The sequence below is a fragment of the Theropithecus gelada genome, chromosome 15 (genome assembly GCF_003255815.1).
Source record: "Theropithecus gelada isolate Dixy chromosome 15, Tgel_1.0, whole genome shotgun sequence".
NCBI lineage: Eukaryota > Metazoa > Chordata > Mammalia > Primates > Cercopithecidae > Theropithecus > Theropithecus gelada.
The window spans coordinates 36,183,452-36,198,556 of record NC_037683.1 but is presented as its reverse complement, the minus strand read 5'-3'; the positions used below and the strand labels follow the sequence as shown (position 1 = coordinate 36,198,556).

The 15,105-nt window shown below is 45.0% G+C and overlaps 1 protein-coding gene across 1 annotated transcript in view; it reads right to left on the bottom strand.

Annotated features, from left to right (window-relative positions):
• Nucleotides 1–15,105, bottom strand: part of ABCA1 (ATP binding cassette subfamily A member 1) — a 146,898-nt gene that overhangs the window by 41,197 nt on the left and 90,596 nt on the right. Inside the window, exons 11-19 of the mRNA XM_025358994.1 lie at nt 14,774–14,890; nt 10,370–10,567; nt 9,409–9,614; nt 8,726–8,902; nt 6,687–6,909; nt 4,731–4,952; nt 3,462–3,666; nt 2,247–2,360; nt 295–466 (exon numbers count right to left, since the gene is read on the bottom strand). Coding sequence (XP_025214779.1) covers nt 295–466; nt 2,247–2,360; nt 3,462–3,666; nt 4,731–4,952; nt 6,687–6,909; nt 8,726–8,902; nt 9,409–9,614; nt 10,370–10,567; nt 14,774–14,890 — 1,634 coding nt within the window. The remainder of the gene's footprint in view (nt 1–294; nt 467–2,246; nt 2,361–3,461; nt 3,667–4,730; nt 4,953–6,686; nt 6,910–8,725; nt 8,903–9,408; nt 9,615–10,369; nt 10,568–14,773; nt 14,891–15,105) is intronic.

The window sequence follows — 15,105 nt, the reverse complement described above, 5'->3', positions numbered from 1 at the left end:
CCACTGCAGAATTCTGTGAACTACATGGGAAGGGTCATCTGAGGCCCCAGCCTGTTTTAGGCTGAAGAAATAACATCTAGAGGCCCCAGACTGTTTTAGGCTGAAGAAATAACATCTAGAAAACTAGCACGTGGAAAGACACTCGTGACTACGTAATATTTTCACACTCGGCAACTCCTCATGTGCTCCTCCCCTTGTCCCAGGGACCAGCATGGTTTCCTAAGGTATAAATTTCTAACTCTACTGCAGAACCCTCCTGTGGCTGATTCTGTGGGAACTACACCCTCTTCTTACATGGTGGTCGTCTTCCCCGCTCCATTGTGGCCCAGGAAGGAGGTGATCTGGCCCTCATAAAAATTCAGTGCCAGGCCATCGACAGCCACCTTCATCCCATCTCGGTAGACTTTTACCAGGTTCTGAATGGACACGCCCAGCTTCAGATGGGTGGGCTCCTCCTCCATGCAGACTGTGACAGGAGAGAGGACAGAAATGAACCCACAGAAAGCACCGAGGAGTGGAGGGTAAGGACGCATGGCGCTGCGCTCGTACTCTCAGCAATGCCTTCTCTCCATGTCCACCCTGGTTTCACAGGCAGGCAGGAGGCTACAAATGTTTATGTAAGGCCTATTTGGATACTGATGTTGGTGATGGGAATACAATGATAAAGGAGCATTCAGAGTCTATTGGGAAAAGGACTTGATGAACAATTAAAATACAGGATGCTGAAAGTTGTTTCAAAAATACATCCAAAAATGCCATGGAACTGTGATACCTCCCTCCCAGGGAACACTACTTAGCAGTGAAGAGGAATGAACTGTTGACACATACAACTTGGAAAGATCACAAGGGAATTCTGCTGAGTGAAGAAAAAAAAAAAAAAAAGCCAGTATCAAAAGGATACCTACTGTGTGGTTCCATTTATGTAACATTCTGGAAATAATAAAACTGTAAAAATGAGGAATGCATCAGTGGTTGAGAGGTGTCAGGAACTGAGGAAGAAGGGAGGTGGCTGTGGCCATTAAGGGGTAGCATGAAGGAGCTTTGTGACAATGAGACATTTCTGCAGCTTGATTGAGCTAGTAATTACATGAATTCACACATGATAAAACTGCATAAAACTAAATACACACACACACACAAATGAGTGCACATAAAGCTAGTGAAATCTGAAGGTTTGTGAATTGCACCAATGTCAATTTCATGGTTTTGATATTATTCTATAGTTACGCATGGTGCTACCATTGGGGGAACCCCCTCATGTAGCTTTTATTACTTCTTGTGAGTCTATAATTGTTTTTAAAAAATAAGATTTTCTTTCACATGCCATGGAAGTTCAGGGTAGAGAGTGACTGACTACCTGAGAACCAAGGAGGGATGCTCAGGGGTGGGGATCCTGAACTAGATCTTGGAGAGAAAGGAGGAATTGAGAAGATAGGCAAGTTAGAGAGAAGGTTCTCCTGTGAGAGCAAACAGTACATACAAAGGCATGGGGGTGTGGAAGAACATGACATATTCCAGCTACTGTGAGCATTTCTAGGTGACTGAAATAGGAGCTAGGTGTAGAGAGGAGGTAGGAGAAGATGATTAGGAACAGCAGGCAAGCGTGCTACATTCAGGAGCATCATACTTTTACCAAGGGCAATCAGAGGATGGGCACAGAAGAGACTGGCAGAAAAGGGACCTATTAAACACTTAGGAAGCCACTCTAAGCACAAAGAACCCAGAAGGCAGAGCCTTTGATGAGCTGTGGACTTCTCTGCCTGCAGTCAGGAGCCAAGAGAGGATAGGGATCTACGTAATGAAGGGCGATTACGTTACGAAGCATAGGCTGAGCTCCGTGGTAGCCACTTGGTCTCAGCCCACACAGGCTCACACACAGGTCACCATGACAAGGTAGGCAGCGAGGTTACGGTTCCACAATCATGCTTGTCTTTACCTCTTTCTTCTAGTTTGTTAGGAGAGCACGAAATGTGCGTTTGGGAGGGGGCAAGTAAAAGATACTTTTCTAGAAGCCAAGACAACAAAGAAAATGTCCCTCAGGGATCCAGACCGTGAACTCGCAACAGGTCAACAGCATTGGACATAAATGGCATGGGAAGATTTGGAAAGGGACACTGCATGTGATTTCTCTGCCCCTAGAGTGATTTCAGAGTCTTTTAGAAAGGCAGGAGACGTCGTTGCCCCCAACAGTTAGCAGAGGCAGCAGCACTAGGTTAAAGAAAGAGCAGGAGGTCAACAGCACTTACTTTCTGACATTCTCTTCTGGTTGGAACCAGGGTGGCTCTTCTCATCACTTTCCTCACCAAACCAGTAGGACTTGGTGCAAGGAAAATACCAGGGCCTGGGAATTCCGTACTGTCCTGAAAGCAAAGCACAGGTATGAGCCAAGCTCAGCGCCATCCCAGTATTCTGAGGGTTTCCCAGCCAGGTCCATTTCCTCCTTGACACATCTTTTGGGGAAGGAACAGATTGGAATGGATGTAGGGAAAGGGGGAGCAAACATTTGTTGAAACCTGCTATGTACAACATACATTCTGCACCTCTGTAAGTCCTTCCAAGAACCCACGGGGCAGGTGCCATCCCCATTTTAGAGATGAGGAAAGTGAGGGATAAGGAGCCTATCCAAAGTCCCTCAGCCAGTAAGTTCAGGACTCAGAATTTAAATCCAGAATCTGCATGCTGCAAAATTGCATATTCAGTGAATGAAGTTCAGGCGGGAGTAATAAATATTTCATGTATACCTCCTTAGGGGAGGATCAGAAGGTGAACCAAAAAGAGTTAAATCTTGCTGTCTCAGAATTTGATCTCATATGAAAGTTTGTCCCAAGGCAGGTTCCTCTTGGACTTGGTCGAGTAGATGTATTAAGAAAGAAGTACTAAAGAAAAATTCAACATGAATTTTTACTGAATGCTAATTAAATCACAGGCAGGCCTTAGAGCTAGTATATTTAATTATTAACAACCTGTACTCAGGAAACAGAACATCTCCTAGTTGTACCCCCTCTGGGGACACAGAAATACAGAATTGGGTGAGCATTGACAGGATTCGCATGGGCTTACGACCCAGTGTAACCAAAGTGGATTCTCCTCCATGTACCAACACTTAACAGTTGTGTGACCGCAGCTGGTTACTTAACATCTTTGAGTCACAGTTCTCTTATTTGAAAATTGCTGGTTATTATAGTAACTACTTCAGAGTAGCCTTGTGAGAATTAAATGAAGCAATGTGTATAAAACATTTTGCATGCTGCCTTGCACACAGTTTTCAAGAAACAAGTGCTATACAAGTAGTGACAATTGTACTTTCAGCATCAGCTGCCTGTCCTTAGACTATCTGTCTACTATAGATCTTTAGCCCAAACCACTTCCCAGGGAGGCCCATGCACTGCAGAGATTCTAGCACAATGAAAGGAAAATAGCTAGAAGTCATATTTTCCTAATAGATGCCCAAAGCAGTGTACCTGGAAAGACAGCCTCGATGTACCAAGTCATCACCCCATAGAGGAAGGTGTCAAACAGCATCATGGAAACTGAAGTGGTGAGATTGAAGCCATCTTCCTCCATAGGACTTTCAAACAGGTTGTCCCACTGCACTCCAATGCCCTGCTCCTCAAAAAGGGCAAAGTACTCACAGCCAAACCCGAAAGCCACAGGAGACAGCAGGCTCTGTGAGAAACAGGCAAAGTCACCTATCCATTTTCTGGTCTCTCTCATTTTTCTATCTCTTCTAGTGTAAATTACACCTGGAGAAATTTGAATTTGCAAAATGGATCAGTCATAAGGTACAGAAGTAGTATTTACCTATGGAGTCCCTTTAGGGGAGTGGTGGGCTACCAAGTAACATATAAAATGATTCAACTTGTAACCACTCATTATACACAAACATTTCAGAAATGCATATACAATGAAGTATAAAACTTTTAAAACTTTATGTTTCCAAAGATGCCCCAAGGCTCAGCAATCCTGTTCCCCTGCACATGTGTGCATACCCACAGTCCTCTGAGGCTCCCTGCTCAGCCAAGGATGGCTCAGGATCAGAGGTACCTGGCTGGGGCTGCTGATGCCCACGGAGTCCAGACTGAGGCATCAGGAGCATCCTATGAGTGATTCATAGCTTTCCTTATAAGTGACCTGGGGACATCTGACAGCTTGCACTTGTAGGGACTCACACACTATCCAAGATTTCCCCCTGCTCTGTACAAGGGAAGGAAGGGTCCAAGTCAGGAATTTGTGGGAAGATGAGGCACTCGCTCCTCAGTTGTGTTTAGTTCATAAAATATTACTCAAGCAAACACCATACTGGACACAAGGAAGACAAGAGAGGCCATCTCTGACCTCAAGACTTTTCAGTTCTATCTGTGGCCTTGACTTTGTCATGAGCTTAACATGGCCAACAGAGCTGGGAGATAAAGGGGCAGAGACGGTATCTGTTGCCTGAAGCCATTCCTCAATGCCATTTATCCCCAGCCCAGTTCAAGATGCAGTCTGGCTCTTGGAAAAATTCCATTCAATTCAATTCAACCAAGATTCACTGAGAAGACTAAAGGTAAACAATTTAATAAAACACAATCCTTGCCCTTAACCCTTAAAGAGCTTAGAATCTAGAGCAAAGGTTCATGTCCCATTGGAAAGAGACTATCAATTCTGTTCTCAACTTGCTGCTTTTATTCAGGGACTCCAAAGGAAGGTCAAATGCCTACAGCCACTGAAGAAAGACCAGAGGTACTTACAGCGAAGATCTTGAGTGTGAAGCCCACATAGTCCTGCCACGCCACACACAGAACGTAGGGCAGGTACAGCGTGAAGTAGATGATGCCCCCACAGGCTGCCGCCAGGTTGGCTCTGGAGAAGAGTGTGCTAATCAGGAAGCACTGCAGGATGGTCACCACAGCAAACACGGACAGGAAGACAAACACCACGCTGGGGTCACTGTAGGGCAGCAGGTTTCCTAACTGGGAAGGAAGAGACACATCAAATGCGCTGCCTCAACAATCCCGAGCACTCACTTGTATGATCTACAGAAAAAAAACAGGGTTTATTCCTAGTCATGTTAGAGACAATGCAGAGGTGTAATGCTGTTCATCTTTCTGATGAGGAAACTGATCATAACCATCATAAAGAAGATAAGTGATTTACCCAAGACTACACAGAAAAATAATGGCAGAGTTCTGAATACAACAGAGTCTAGGGCTTTCTACGCATCTCAGTGGGCGAGTTTGCTCTTTGTTTCTTCAATAGGTAATTTTAACTGGTTTCTCCTTATATAAGGACTAAGACTGGTGGCACCACAGAAGAGCTGTGGGAGATAATGTCCCACGTAACTTTTCTCTCTAAAAGTCAAGGGAAATGGCCCGGCAACTTGACTTTCCCCCTTGATCACTATGGATTCTGCATTCCCACAATCATCCAAACTCTTGTGGATATTTTGAGCTTATCTCTGGCTGATGGGTACACATGTGCAGGACCCACCATCATACAGTTGTCTCAGAGCAGCTCTTATGTACCAATCAGGGGACCACCACCCCTGCCACTGACCTCGCCCTTGCAGTTAGATATCAGAGCAGGAGGGAGGGGTTGCTTTCAGCAAGAACTGTATCCTACTGTGGAACCTCAATAAAGTCCTTGACCTTCCTGAGCCTCATTTCCTTATCTGTTAAAAGGGTTAGTGAGGATAGAATAAGATAGCCCATGTGATGTGTTTAAACAGTCCTTGGCAATCAGTAGGAACTATTTGTAACAGATGGTAGCTAGTATTACATTAGTTAGTTCTTATCTCTTTGTACTCCCTTTGCTTTAAAAACATTTATTTTTACCTGATGCATCTTTATATGAAATGCTTGCAGAGAGAGAAAATTCGGATATAAATATATTAATGTATGGTGCAGACACAAAACTGCACTGCCCAGAGTCCCCATTCAGGGAAGGCTTGCCCAGCTGAGACGGCCTCAGGCATCAGCAACTCTGGGTTTGTCACAGCAGCAGAGAGCCAGCCCTGGGGCATGACCTTCCCAGGGCAGCCCACATCCAATAATTGATTGAGAGGGCTGGGGTAGGTGGTGTCAGGAGGGAGGCCTTGGGGGAGCACAAAGGGCTGGATGTTTCAGCTCGATGAAGAACAACTCCAACAAGCTGCATATTCTCTAGAGTGCCCCACGGGGTTAGCCCTGTATCACAGTTCAACTCCTCCCTCTGCCCAATCCTGCATCTTCCATATCCCTTCCACAGGTATCGAGCCCTCGTAAATACCCATACATCAAACTCTATTTCAGCCTCTGCTTCCAGACAGTCTAACCTGCAACAATATATATCCTTCTGATTACTGTTCTTAGAAACTTGGGAAGAATCGCCACCCAATATATCTAAGAAAATAAATAGCTCTCAGATGCTGCCATGAACCACTACCAAGTAGACAGCATGGCACAATTGAGCGTGTGGTTATCTGGAAAGCATGAACCCTGCACTCTCGTCCTGCTTAGCTGCTACCCAGCTGGGTTGACCCTGGGCAAGTCACTGCCCCTCTCTGGGCTTCACTTTCCCCAACTATAAATTGACGAAATTGCAGGAAATGATAGGTATGACCCCTTCTCTACACGAGGCTTCGATTTTTTTTCTTCTTCTCCTCCCTTACCCTGTGTTGAGCTATTTTGGAGTTCCCTGGCAGGGAACAGGGGGTGAGGCTGCCTTACCTTCAGGATGACCACCAGCAAGCCAGCGCTCACAAGAAGAGGAATGAGGCTACTAATGAACCAGCTAAACCAGAGGATGCTGTTGTCCAGGCCCATGATCCGCATGGTCTCTTTCAGCCGCGCCTCCTTCTCATACACAATGCCCTTGATGATCACAGCCACTGAGTAAATCCAGGCCAGTGTCATGAAGAGGGGCATTGACCGGCTCATCACCCGCAGAAAGCTGGAGGCCCCAAGGAAGGACAAGGGGAAAAAGACACACGTGAGCCAGGGTGATGGGCCAAGGCCTCTAAGCCTGCATGCTAGAGGGAGCACCACATCTGGGCCACAGAAGGAAAGGTGCTCTGGACTCTGAAATGTACATATGACCCAATGCTTCATAAGCAATGCAATGTAGAGAGAAAAACGAAGCTAACAAAATGTTGCCAAACCAAATCTCTTTGGGGACTTGCTTCAGTAACTAGGTAACTGTGAGCCATACTTAAACTAAAGGTAGATTATTTTAAAGTACTAAAAACCAAACCAAAATACCAACTCATTCTCTCACAAAAGTTCAACATCTCCAAAGTCATCTCACTATTGACTTGCTTATCGTAACTCTACTCACAGCACAGACATACACTTCAGGCAGCTCTTGTCAGTAACGTTGCAGATGCCAAGCTAGAGTAGAAAATGCAGATGTGCAAAGTAAAAGGGACACAGATTCTGGACCCTGAACTTGAGGCTCAGGTTAAAGCTTTATCATGCAGGCACAAACTCACTACATGACAACAGCCACCAGCTCTTAATGCCTGTAAACTCCTGTGCCCTGTCTTAAGACATCCTTTCTAGAGTAAACCTTGGCTTAGGGGTCTTTGTAAAAATCTTCCTTTGAAAAATTCCAGCTAATTGTTTAGAAGGTAAAAAACAGGATAATTTCTGGTGACCTGGAAAAGCTATAGATAGCCATACAAGGAAACAGACTGTTCAATGCAAAACACACAGCCAATACAAGGAGAACCCTGCTCCTCCTGCATCCTGATCCTTACACACACACACACACACACACACACAGGCACACACACACAGGCACACACATACACACATCCCATCACCACCACCATCGCCAACAATAACAGGGAATAAGAGAATTACCAGAATCTGGAAGAGACATTACATATTTCAGATGTTTGCAATAACTACACCTCTGCCCATTCTCTTAGAAGAAATCATTACATCCAAAGGCATAGTTCCCACAATGAGAACTTGGCAGCTTAGTGACTCAGCACTAAAAGATTTTCTAAAAAATCTAAGAGGAAGAAGCTTTGTTCAGTTTTATTTGGGTTGTTTTGAAATGTGGTTTACCACCTAGGGAGAAGTGTACACAGTTACATAAAGTGTGCTTTTTTAAGTTTAGATGCTGTTTCTGCATCTGGAGGTATGTGTGAGTATGTGCTTGCATGTGTTTGTCATGACACATTTTAAGCTTGCAGATTGAGCAAATTTTGACCAAAAGGGTAGAGTGTAAAAAATTGAAGTGGTGGGCTCGGTGTGGTGGCTCATGCCTGTAATCCCAGCACTTTGGGAGGCTAAGCAGGGTGGATTGCCTGAGCTCAGGAGTTTGAGACCAGCCTGGGCAACAGAGTGAAACCTCATCTCTATTAAAATACAAAAAATTAGCCAGACGTGGCAGCATGCACCTGTAGTCCCAGCTACTGTGGAGGCTGAGGCAGAGGAATAGCTTGAACCTGGGAGGCGGAGGTTGCAGTGAGCCGAGATTGAGCCACTGCACTCCAGCCTGGGTGACAGAGCGAGACTCCATCTCAAAAAAAATAAAAACAAAAAAAATAAAAGTGGCAACCATGGATGAGAAGCAAAGAGGTTTACTAGTGTGTGCACATATATGTATGTCTGTCATGTGGCTGCAACTGTTGACAACTTACATCAGGCATCTTATTTCCAGATCATTCACACGTGCATGCACACGCTCACACACATACACACACCCCCATCTGGCCCAGTATAAACTGGTTAAATACAGTGGCTTGCAGGTAACCTACATGTCATCAACGTAACAGGGATAGGGCATCTGTTGCATATAGACACCAGTTTTCTTCTCGGTGCCTGTCAGCACCCTGATGATTGCCTGTTCCACCACATCCTGCAAGTAGGCGAAGCCGCCCCAGACGTACCGCATGTCCTCAAAGGGGTCAGCTCGAGGACCAGGGTCCCAGTACCTAAAACCAAACCACAGGTAATCAACCATTCCTTTGGAACCATACAATAAAAAAACCAATCACCCAAAGCCCCGCTAGCCTTACCAAGCCCCTGTTTCTATTTTTGTATCTTTTTTTTTTTTTTTTTTTTTTTGAGATGGAGTTTCACTCTTCTTGCCCAGGCTGGAGTGCAATGATATGATCTCAGCTCACTGGAACCTCTACCTCCTGGGTTCAAGCGATTCTCCTGCCTCAGCCTCCTGAGTAGCTGGGATTACAGGCGCCTACCACCAAAATTCCTGGAATTAATTCCCTTGAGTAGAAATGCTAAATCAAAAGGTACTGACATTTTATGAGCTTTGAAAAACCTTCCAGCAAGGCATGTATCAATTTCACCAAAATCATGACACCAAGTTGAGTTTTTTTGTTGTTGTTGAAATTTCTACCAAATTCTTAAAGTACCTTTTTTCCTAGTAGGTGCTCTGGACCTCCCCAAGACCAGGCTGGTGTGATGGGATTCCACTTACCCATCCTTGATTTTATTTGTCCTCTCCACGTTGTCAATGTCCATTCGGATCTTGTACTTGACATGGTGGGGCAGCTCAATGCTGCCTGGAGTAATTCCAGTGAACACAATACCAGCCCAGAACTTCCTCTCATCCAGCAGCTCCATGGACTTGTTAATGAGCCGGACTTCTGTTGCTATGGGTTCCAGCTTGTTCAGGTTGACACACTGGTAGAAGAACAGCCTTCGTGAGAACGTTGGCAGCCAGGACAGCAAGCAGTGGCTGAGACAAATCCTACCCTAGGAGGCAAGGGCTGACTACATGACTGCTTATCCTCTCTCTCTAATCCTCTCTAACGCAGTTTTCCAATCATCAACCAAGGATGGAGGATTTTGGTTTTTCACTGTAATTTAAGAGAAATTCTGGGAATAATTTAGAGATATGTTATTTATTGACTTTATGGAGGAAAAGAGGTCAAAACAATGATCTTATCTTACTTTTCTGTTTTCTTAGCAATTCTAAGTCACAGCAACTAACCAGCCAACCAAACAGACCAAAACACCTCTTACCCATCCCTACTGATATAATTTTTAATATAAAATTTAAAAAATTTAATTGGACCTGAATTAGATTTTAGGTAAGTTTCACAAATAATGCCTTTTATTAAGGGAATGCTTTGCTGCCATTAGTCACTGAGATAGGAAAACCTAGAAGAAAATGGGTAGAAACATTCTCTTGAGCCTATATAGAATAAAGCCAGAGTTCATTTACTAAAGCTAGAGTTTATTTACTCATTCAACCACTCAACTAACATTTATTGAGTGCCTTTTGTTACCAAATCCTGCGTTAGGCTTGAGGGATACTTTTGTAAATGAGACTAAACATTATTTCTAAAATTGCCTCCTGCCTGAACCTTATTGTAACGTCTCAGAGAAAGCAGCCGTTAAGTCTTTTCTAAATGATCCAAGCAACAGATTCTCACCTCCATGAAGCGAGATATGGTCCGGATTGCCTGGTTAGTCTCGTTGAAAGCTTCTCTCCAGGTGTACACAGAACCATTACTGGACTGGACATCCCCTGGGTGCTTGGCCAAAAACGCCACAATGTCTTGGGCTGTCCAATCTAAGCCATCCAACTGCTGTTCCCAAAAGTGGTCATTGCCCCTGCTGTCCAACAGCGTCTGCCATTCCAGTGAGAAAGCACAAGAAGTAAACACCAACTAAATGTTGATGAGCACTATATAGCTTACAAAATACTTGCATATACACTGTCATTGTTTTATCCTCACAGAAAACTGTGAGGTAGATGACAGTGTTCCTATTTTATATGTGAGAAGACTGGGGTTGAAGAAAAAAGAGTATGATTTTAATGAGGACTTGGTCATAGTATTACTAGATATGGAGCTGGGACTCAAAGTCAGACCAGTCTGAATTCACAGTCCATGTGCTTTCCACTATACCAAACAGCTCACTTAACAGTATTAACTACAGTAACAACAACACTTCCCTTATATAGTTACTATGTTGAATAGTTTATATGCTTCACCTCACACAAGTCCATGAAGAGGGTACTTTTATTTTCTTGCCTTTTGTTGTTGTTGTCATTTTGAGACAGTGTCTCGCTCTGTTGCCCAGGCTGGAGTGCATGGAATCACAGTTCACCGCAGCCTGGACCTTTCAAGCCCAAGGGATCCTCCCATCTCAGCCTACCAAGTAGCTAAGACTACAGGTGCACACCACCATACCTGGCTAATTTTTAAATTTTTCATAGAGACAGAGTCTTGCCATGTTGCCTGGGTTGGTCTTGAACACCTGGGCTCAAGTGATTCTCCCACCTCAGCCTCCCAAAGTGCTGAGATTATAGGCACAAGCCACCAGCACAGTGAGTATCCTTTTAATATTTCCCATTTTATAGATGAGAAAACTGAAGTTCAGAGAGGTTAAGTCTCTAAGATTAGGTTATGCAGCTATTAAGTAGCAAAGCCAGAATGAAAGCATAAGCCCTCTGTTTCCAGTGCACCTCCCCTCCGCACTGGGTTCTATCACCTTCCTCTTCTGAGACCCAGTCTGTTGATCCCACATAAAAACCCTAACCCTATACTCAATTCCTTCTTACTGCTTAGTTTAGAAAAATAATGCTGCTGGTTAAACCAACTAAAGTACAATCTTTTCCAACTGCAGGACGTACAGGTCATGATGCAAACGAGGCCTATTTCCATTTCGTGTTCCCTTGCCGGTTGGTTCCTCACATAGGTCAACGCGAAAGAGAAGGACAGATCAATCCGCTGCTCAATCAGCAGATCCCGAGGGGCCGAGGCAGAGGCCTGCACAGATGTGCTGCCAGAAAAACAGCAGCTGCAAACTCAGCAAAAAGGAGACGCAACTCCTGTCACAGTGTTGAGAGAGAAGATGAAGCCCTGGTTCTACTGAACTGGAGTCTCCAAGGGTCTGAAAACTGCTGCTTTATAAAAAAAATCGGTCTTATTTTCACTAACGTTATAAGCTTTTCCCCATTTGCAGCTTTGTATTTATTATTTTAATGAGAGCATAATGACTTTATAGAGTATATATAATTTCATTAATTATTCCTATAGTGCTGAACATTTAGTCTATTTCCAATTTCTCACAATAACAATATAGCAATAACATTTTCTCTCATACGGTGACTTCTTTAAAATTATTTCAGTAGGCTACATCCCTGAGGGTGGGTGGAATGGAGGTATGCAGGATAGCACGTTTTCAAATGGTTCTTGAAATTTTCATTCCAAATTGCTTTCCAGTAGAGAACAGCAATTTATACCATCACCAGGAAGATATACATGTATTTTTGTTAACATAACAGACACAAAATTGTACCTCACAAGTTCACAGAGGCCAGGGTTAGCAATTCTGAAGCCACTTTATTGCGAACAAACAAAAGCAGAGTGAAGAGACGCAGCCTTTAGGGTGAAATCGGCCCTGCCCAGTAAGGCTTCTAAAAAGAACAGCAAGACTAGAAAGATGTGCCCACTGAGCTCACAGAGCACGTGGCCCCTCTAGGGTGCTTGCGAAGGGCAGGAGACCTAAGACTGCCCGCGGGACTGGAGGCAGCAAGAAATCAAGGTGAGGAGCTAAAAGCAGCTCAGAAAAGAGAGCAAATCAGTGTCAGAGGGTTCCATGACTCGCCCGAGAGAGGTGCCCTGGGACCGATGGGGTGAGGCAACAGGGGTAGACAGTGCCAGAGAGATCAGAGCTACCCCCCAGCAGAAGCAGAAGCCTCAGCCATCACCTCGTGTAGGAGATGCCAGGTTGCAGGGGGTGACAAGCTCATGTTTGTGGAATTAAATAAACACTCTTTAAGAGAGGGAAGAAAGGCCAGGCGTGGTGCCTCATGCCTGTAATCCCAGCACTTTGGGAGGTCAAGGCAGGTGGATCACCTGAGGTCAGGAGTTCAAGACCAGCCTGACCAACATGGTGAAACCCCATTTCCACTAAAAATAAAAAAATTAGCCAGGCACAGTGGCATGTACCTGTAATCCCAGCTACTCTGGAGGCTGAGACAGGAGAACTGCTTGAACCCGGGAGGCAGAGGCTGTGGTGAGCCAAGATCATGCCACTGTACTTCAGCCTGGGTGACAGAGCAAGACTCTGTCTTTAAAAAAAAAAAAAAAAAAAAAAAGAGAGAGAGAGAGAGGGAAGAAAACAGTTGGAAGAGGTTCCCTTTTCTTCCACCCACAGGCTGACAACTCCCTCATCACCTATCGCCAGCCCAACCACCCTCCTCCACAGCAGACCCCAGTAGCCATTGGCCTACTGGACATCCCTACCATCCATCCATCCAGAAATCAAGACTTGCTTTGATGCCTCCCTGTCTTTCACTGTTCCACAACTAAGCCATCACCAGGCCTCACTTCTTGCTTTATGCCTTGGCCACTTGGAGAGCCTCCTCCCTGGTCTCTGCCTTCATTCTTCCCTCATCCTTCGATTCATCCTCCCCATCAGAGAAATGTATCTACATCTCCCCTGCCTGGTCCCCTAGAGCTTAAAGTAAAGGTCCTCAGCTTGACACACAAGTCCCTCCAAGGCATAGCCCATGCCTTTCTCTCCAGCCCCAGCTCCCTCATTTCCAAGCGCACACACTGGATTTTCCCAGCTAGACTCCTAATAATGCCACTGCCATGTTTACAAGGGTCTTGTCCTCTAAGAACTGGGAACTTGTGAACAGTTGGTGCATCTAAGGCAAGTTCTCAATTTCAGACTAGGAAAGCATCTATTTGCCCACAAATCAAAACTCACTGAGTCACTTCACGGACCTCCTATCATCCTCTGAGAGCCAGACAAAGAGAAAAAGTCCAACTAGTAGAAATGTGGATTCGAAGAAGAAGACCAGGAAGAAAAGGCCTGAAATCACACTTAGGTCTACATGGCTAGATCATATAACCCTCCTTTAGAGGAGAGACCCACACTTGAATGGCATGAGCTATTATTATTAGTCAGTGTGAATCCATACAAATCACTGTTTATGCTTTTCTCAGTATAAAGTCCTTTGTTTTTAAAGGGACTTCCTCAGTAACCTGCCTCCCAGCGGATCAGGGACTGGTACTAAACTTCGGAAGTGTTCCCTCCAGGTAGGTACAGCCTTTAAAACCCAGCTACCCTTAAAGTCAATAAGGTTCAAAACAAGAAACCTGGCAAAATCCTCACCTGCTTTTTAAAGGGAGCAGAGACAAAAGGAAGACGCCTCCCTCACCATGGAAATAGGAAATAGTCTAATGATTCTCTGACTCAGCCCAAGGCAGGAAGATGAGATTAAACAGCACTCAGGCTCAGGCAAAGGAGACATTCTGTTCTTGCTCAGCCTGCTCCACATTTCAATCCAATTGTCTCTAGAGCACTTACCCCTTTCAAGTGGCTCTGAAGCATTAAGTGCATTTCCCCTCCACACAGTAACAGCAGCTCATCATTCACACAGTGCCCTGAGAATGAGTCTCTCAGGCCAGTTAAATGTAACATGATGCTTTTGCTCCCACACATCTTTCCAAAACCTACCAAGACACAGGGAGGTAAAGAAGATGCTGTGGCTGGCTGAGAGGCTGCAGCCAAAAATGAAAATAGTCAGGGTACTGCAATTACCCAACTCTACTTCCAAACACCAGCCCTCACTAAGTTTTGCAGAAAACTGCTATTTGACCACGAGTGGCATGGATGCTGATATGCACAATATTTTCTCCGCACCATGGCCTGTACTTCTGGAGAGGTGGTGCCCTGTGACTCTACCTATGCTCACTACATTCCCCCAGCTAGATAAACTGAAAGAATTTTCACCTCAGTCACACCTGGGAAAGTGACCAGAAACTCACCTCTCCAGTATCACGCAGGCACATGCTAATAATAGGAGGGACACTCACCCGGACAAGGTCCATTTCTTGGCTGTTCTCCATGAAGGTCCAGATCTTGGGGCTGAGTTCCTCCCACATGCCTTCCAGATCATGGAACACAGCCAATTCCTGGAAGGTCTTGTTCACCTGGAGTCAGGTGGGGAGCCAGGGACCGCAGCAAAAGGAGGAGAAGCAGAGACAATGAGCGCTTTGGCTCCTCCCTGAAAAGATATCCCATCACAGCAGCCCTGTGCCAGTCCTCCCCCATCCCCAATAAATGCCTGCTTATAACTATGATTCTATACCCAGGGCTGGGGAGCTGGCCCAGCTCTGGTCAGCAACAGACTTGAGGTTTTCGCTCT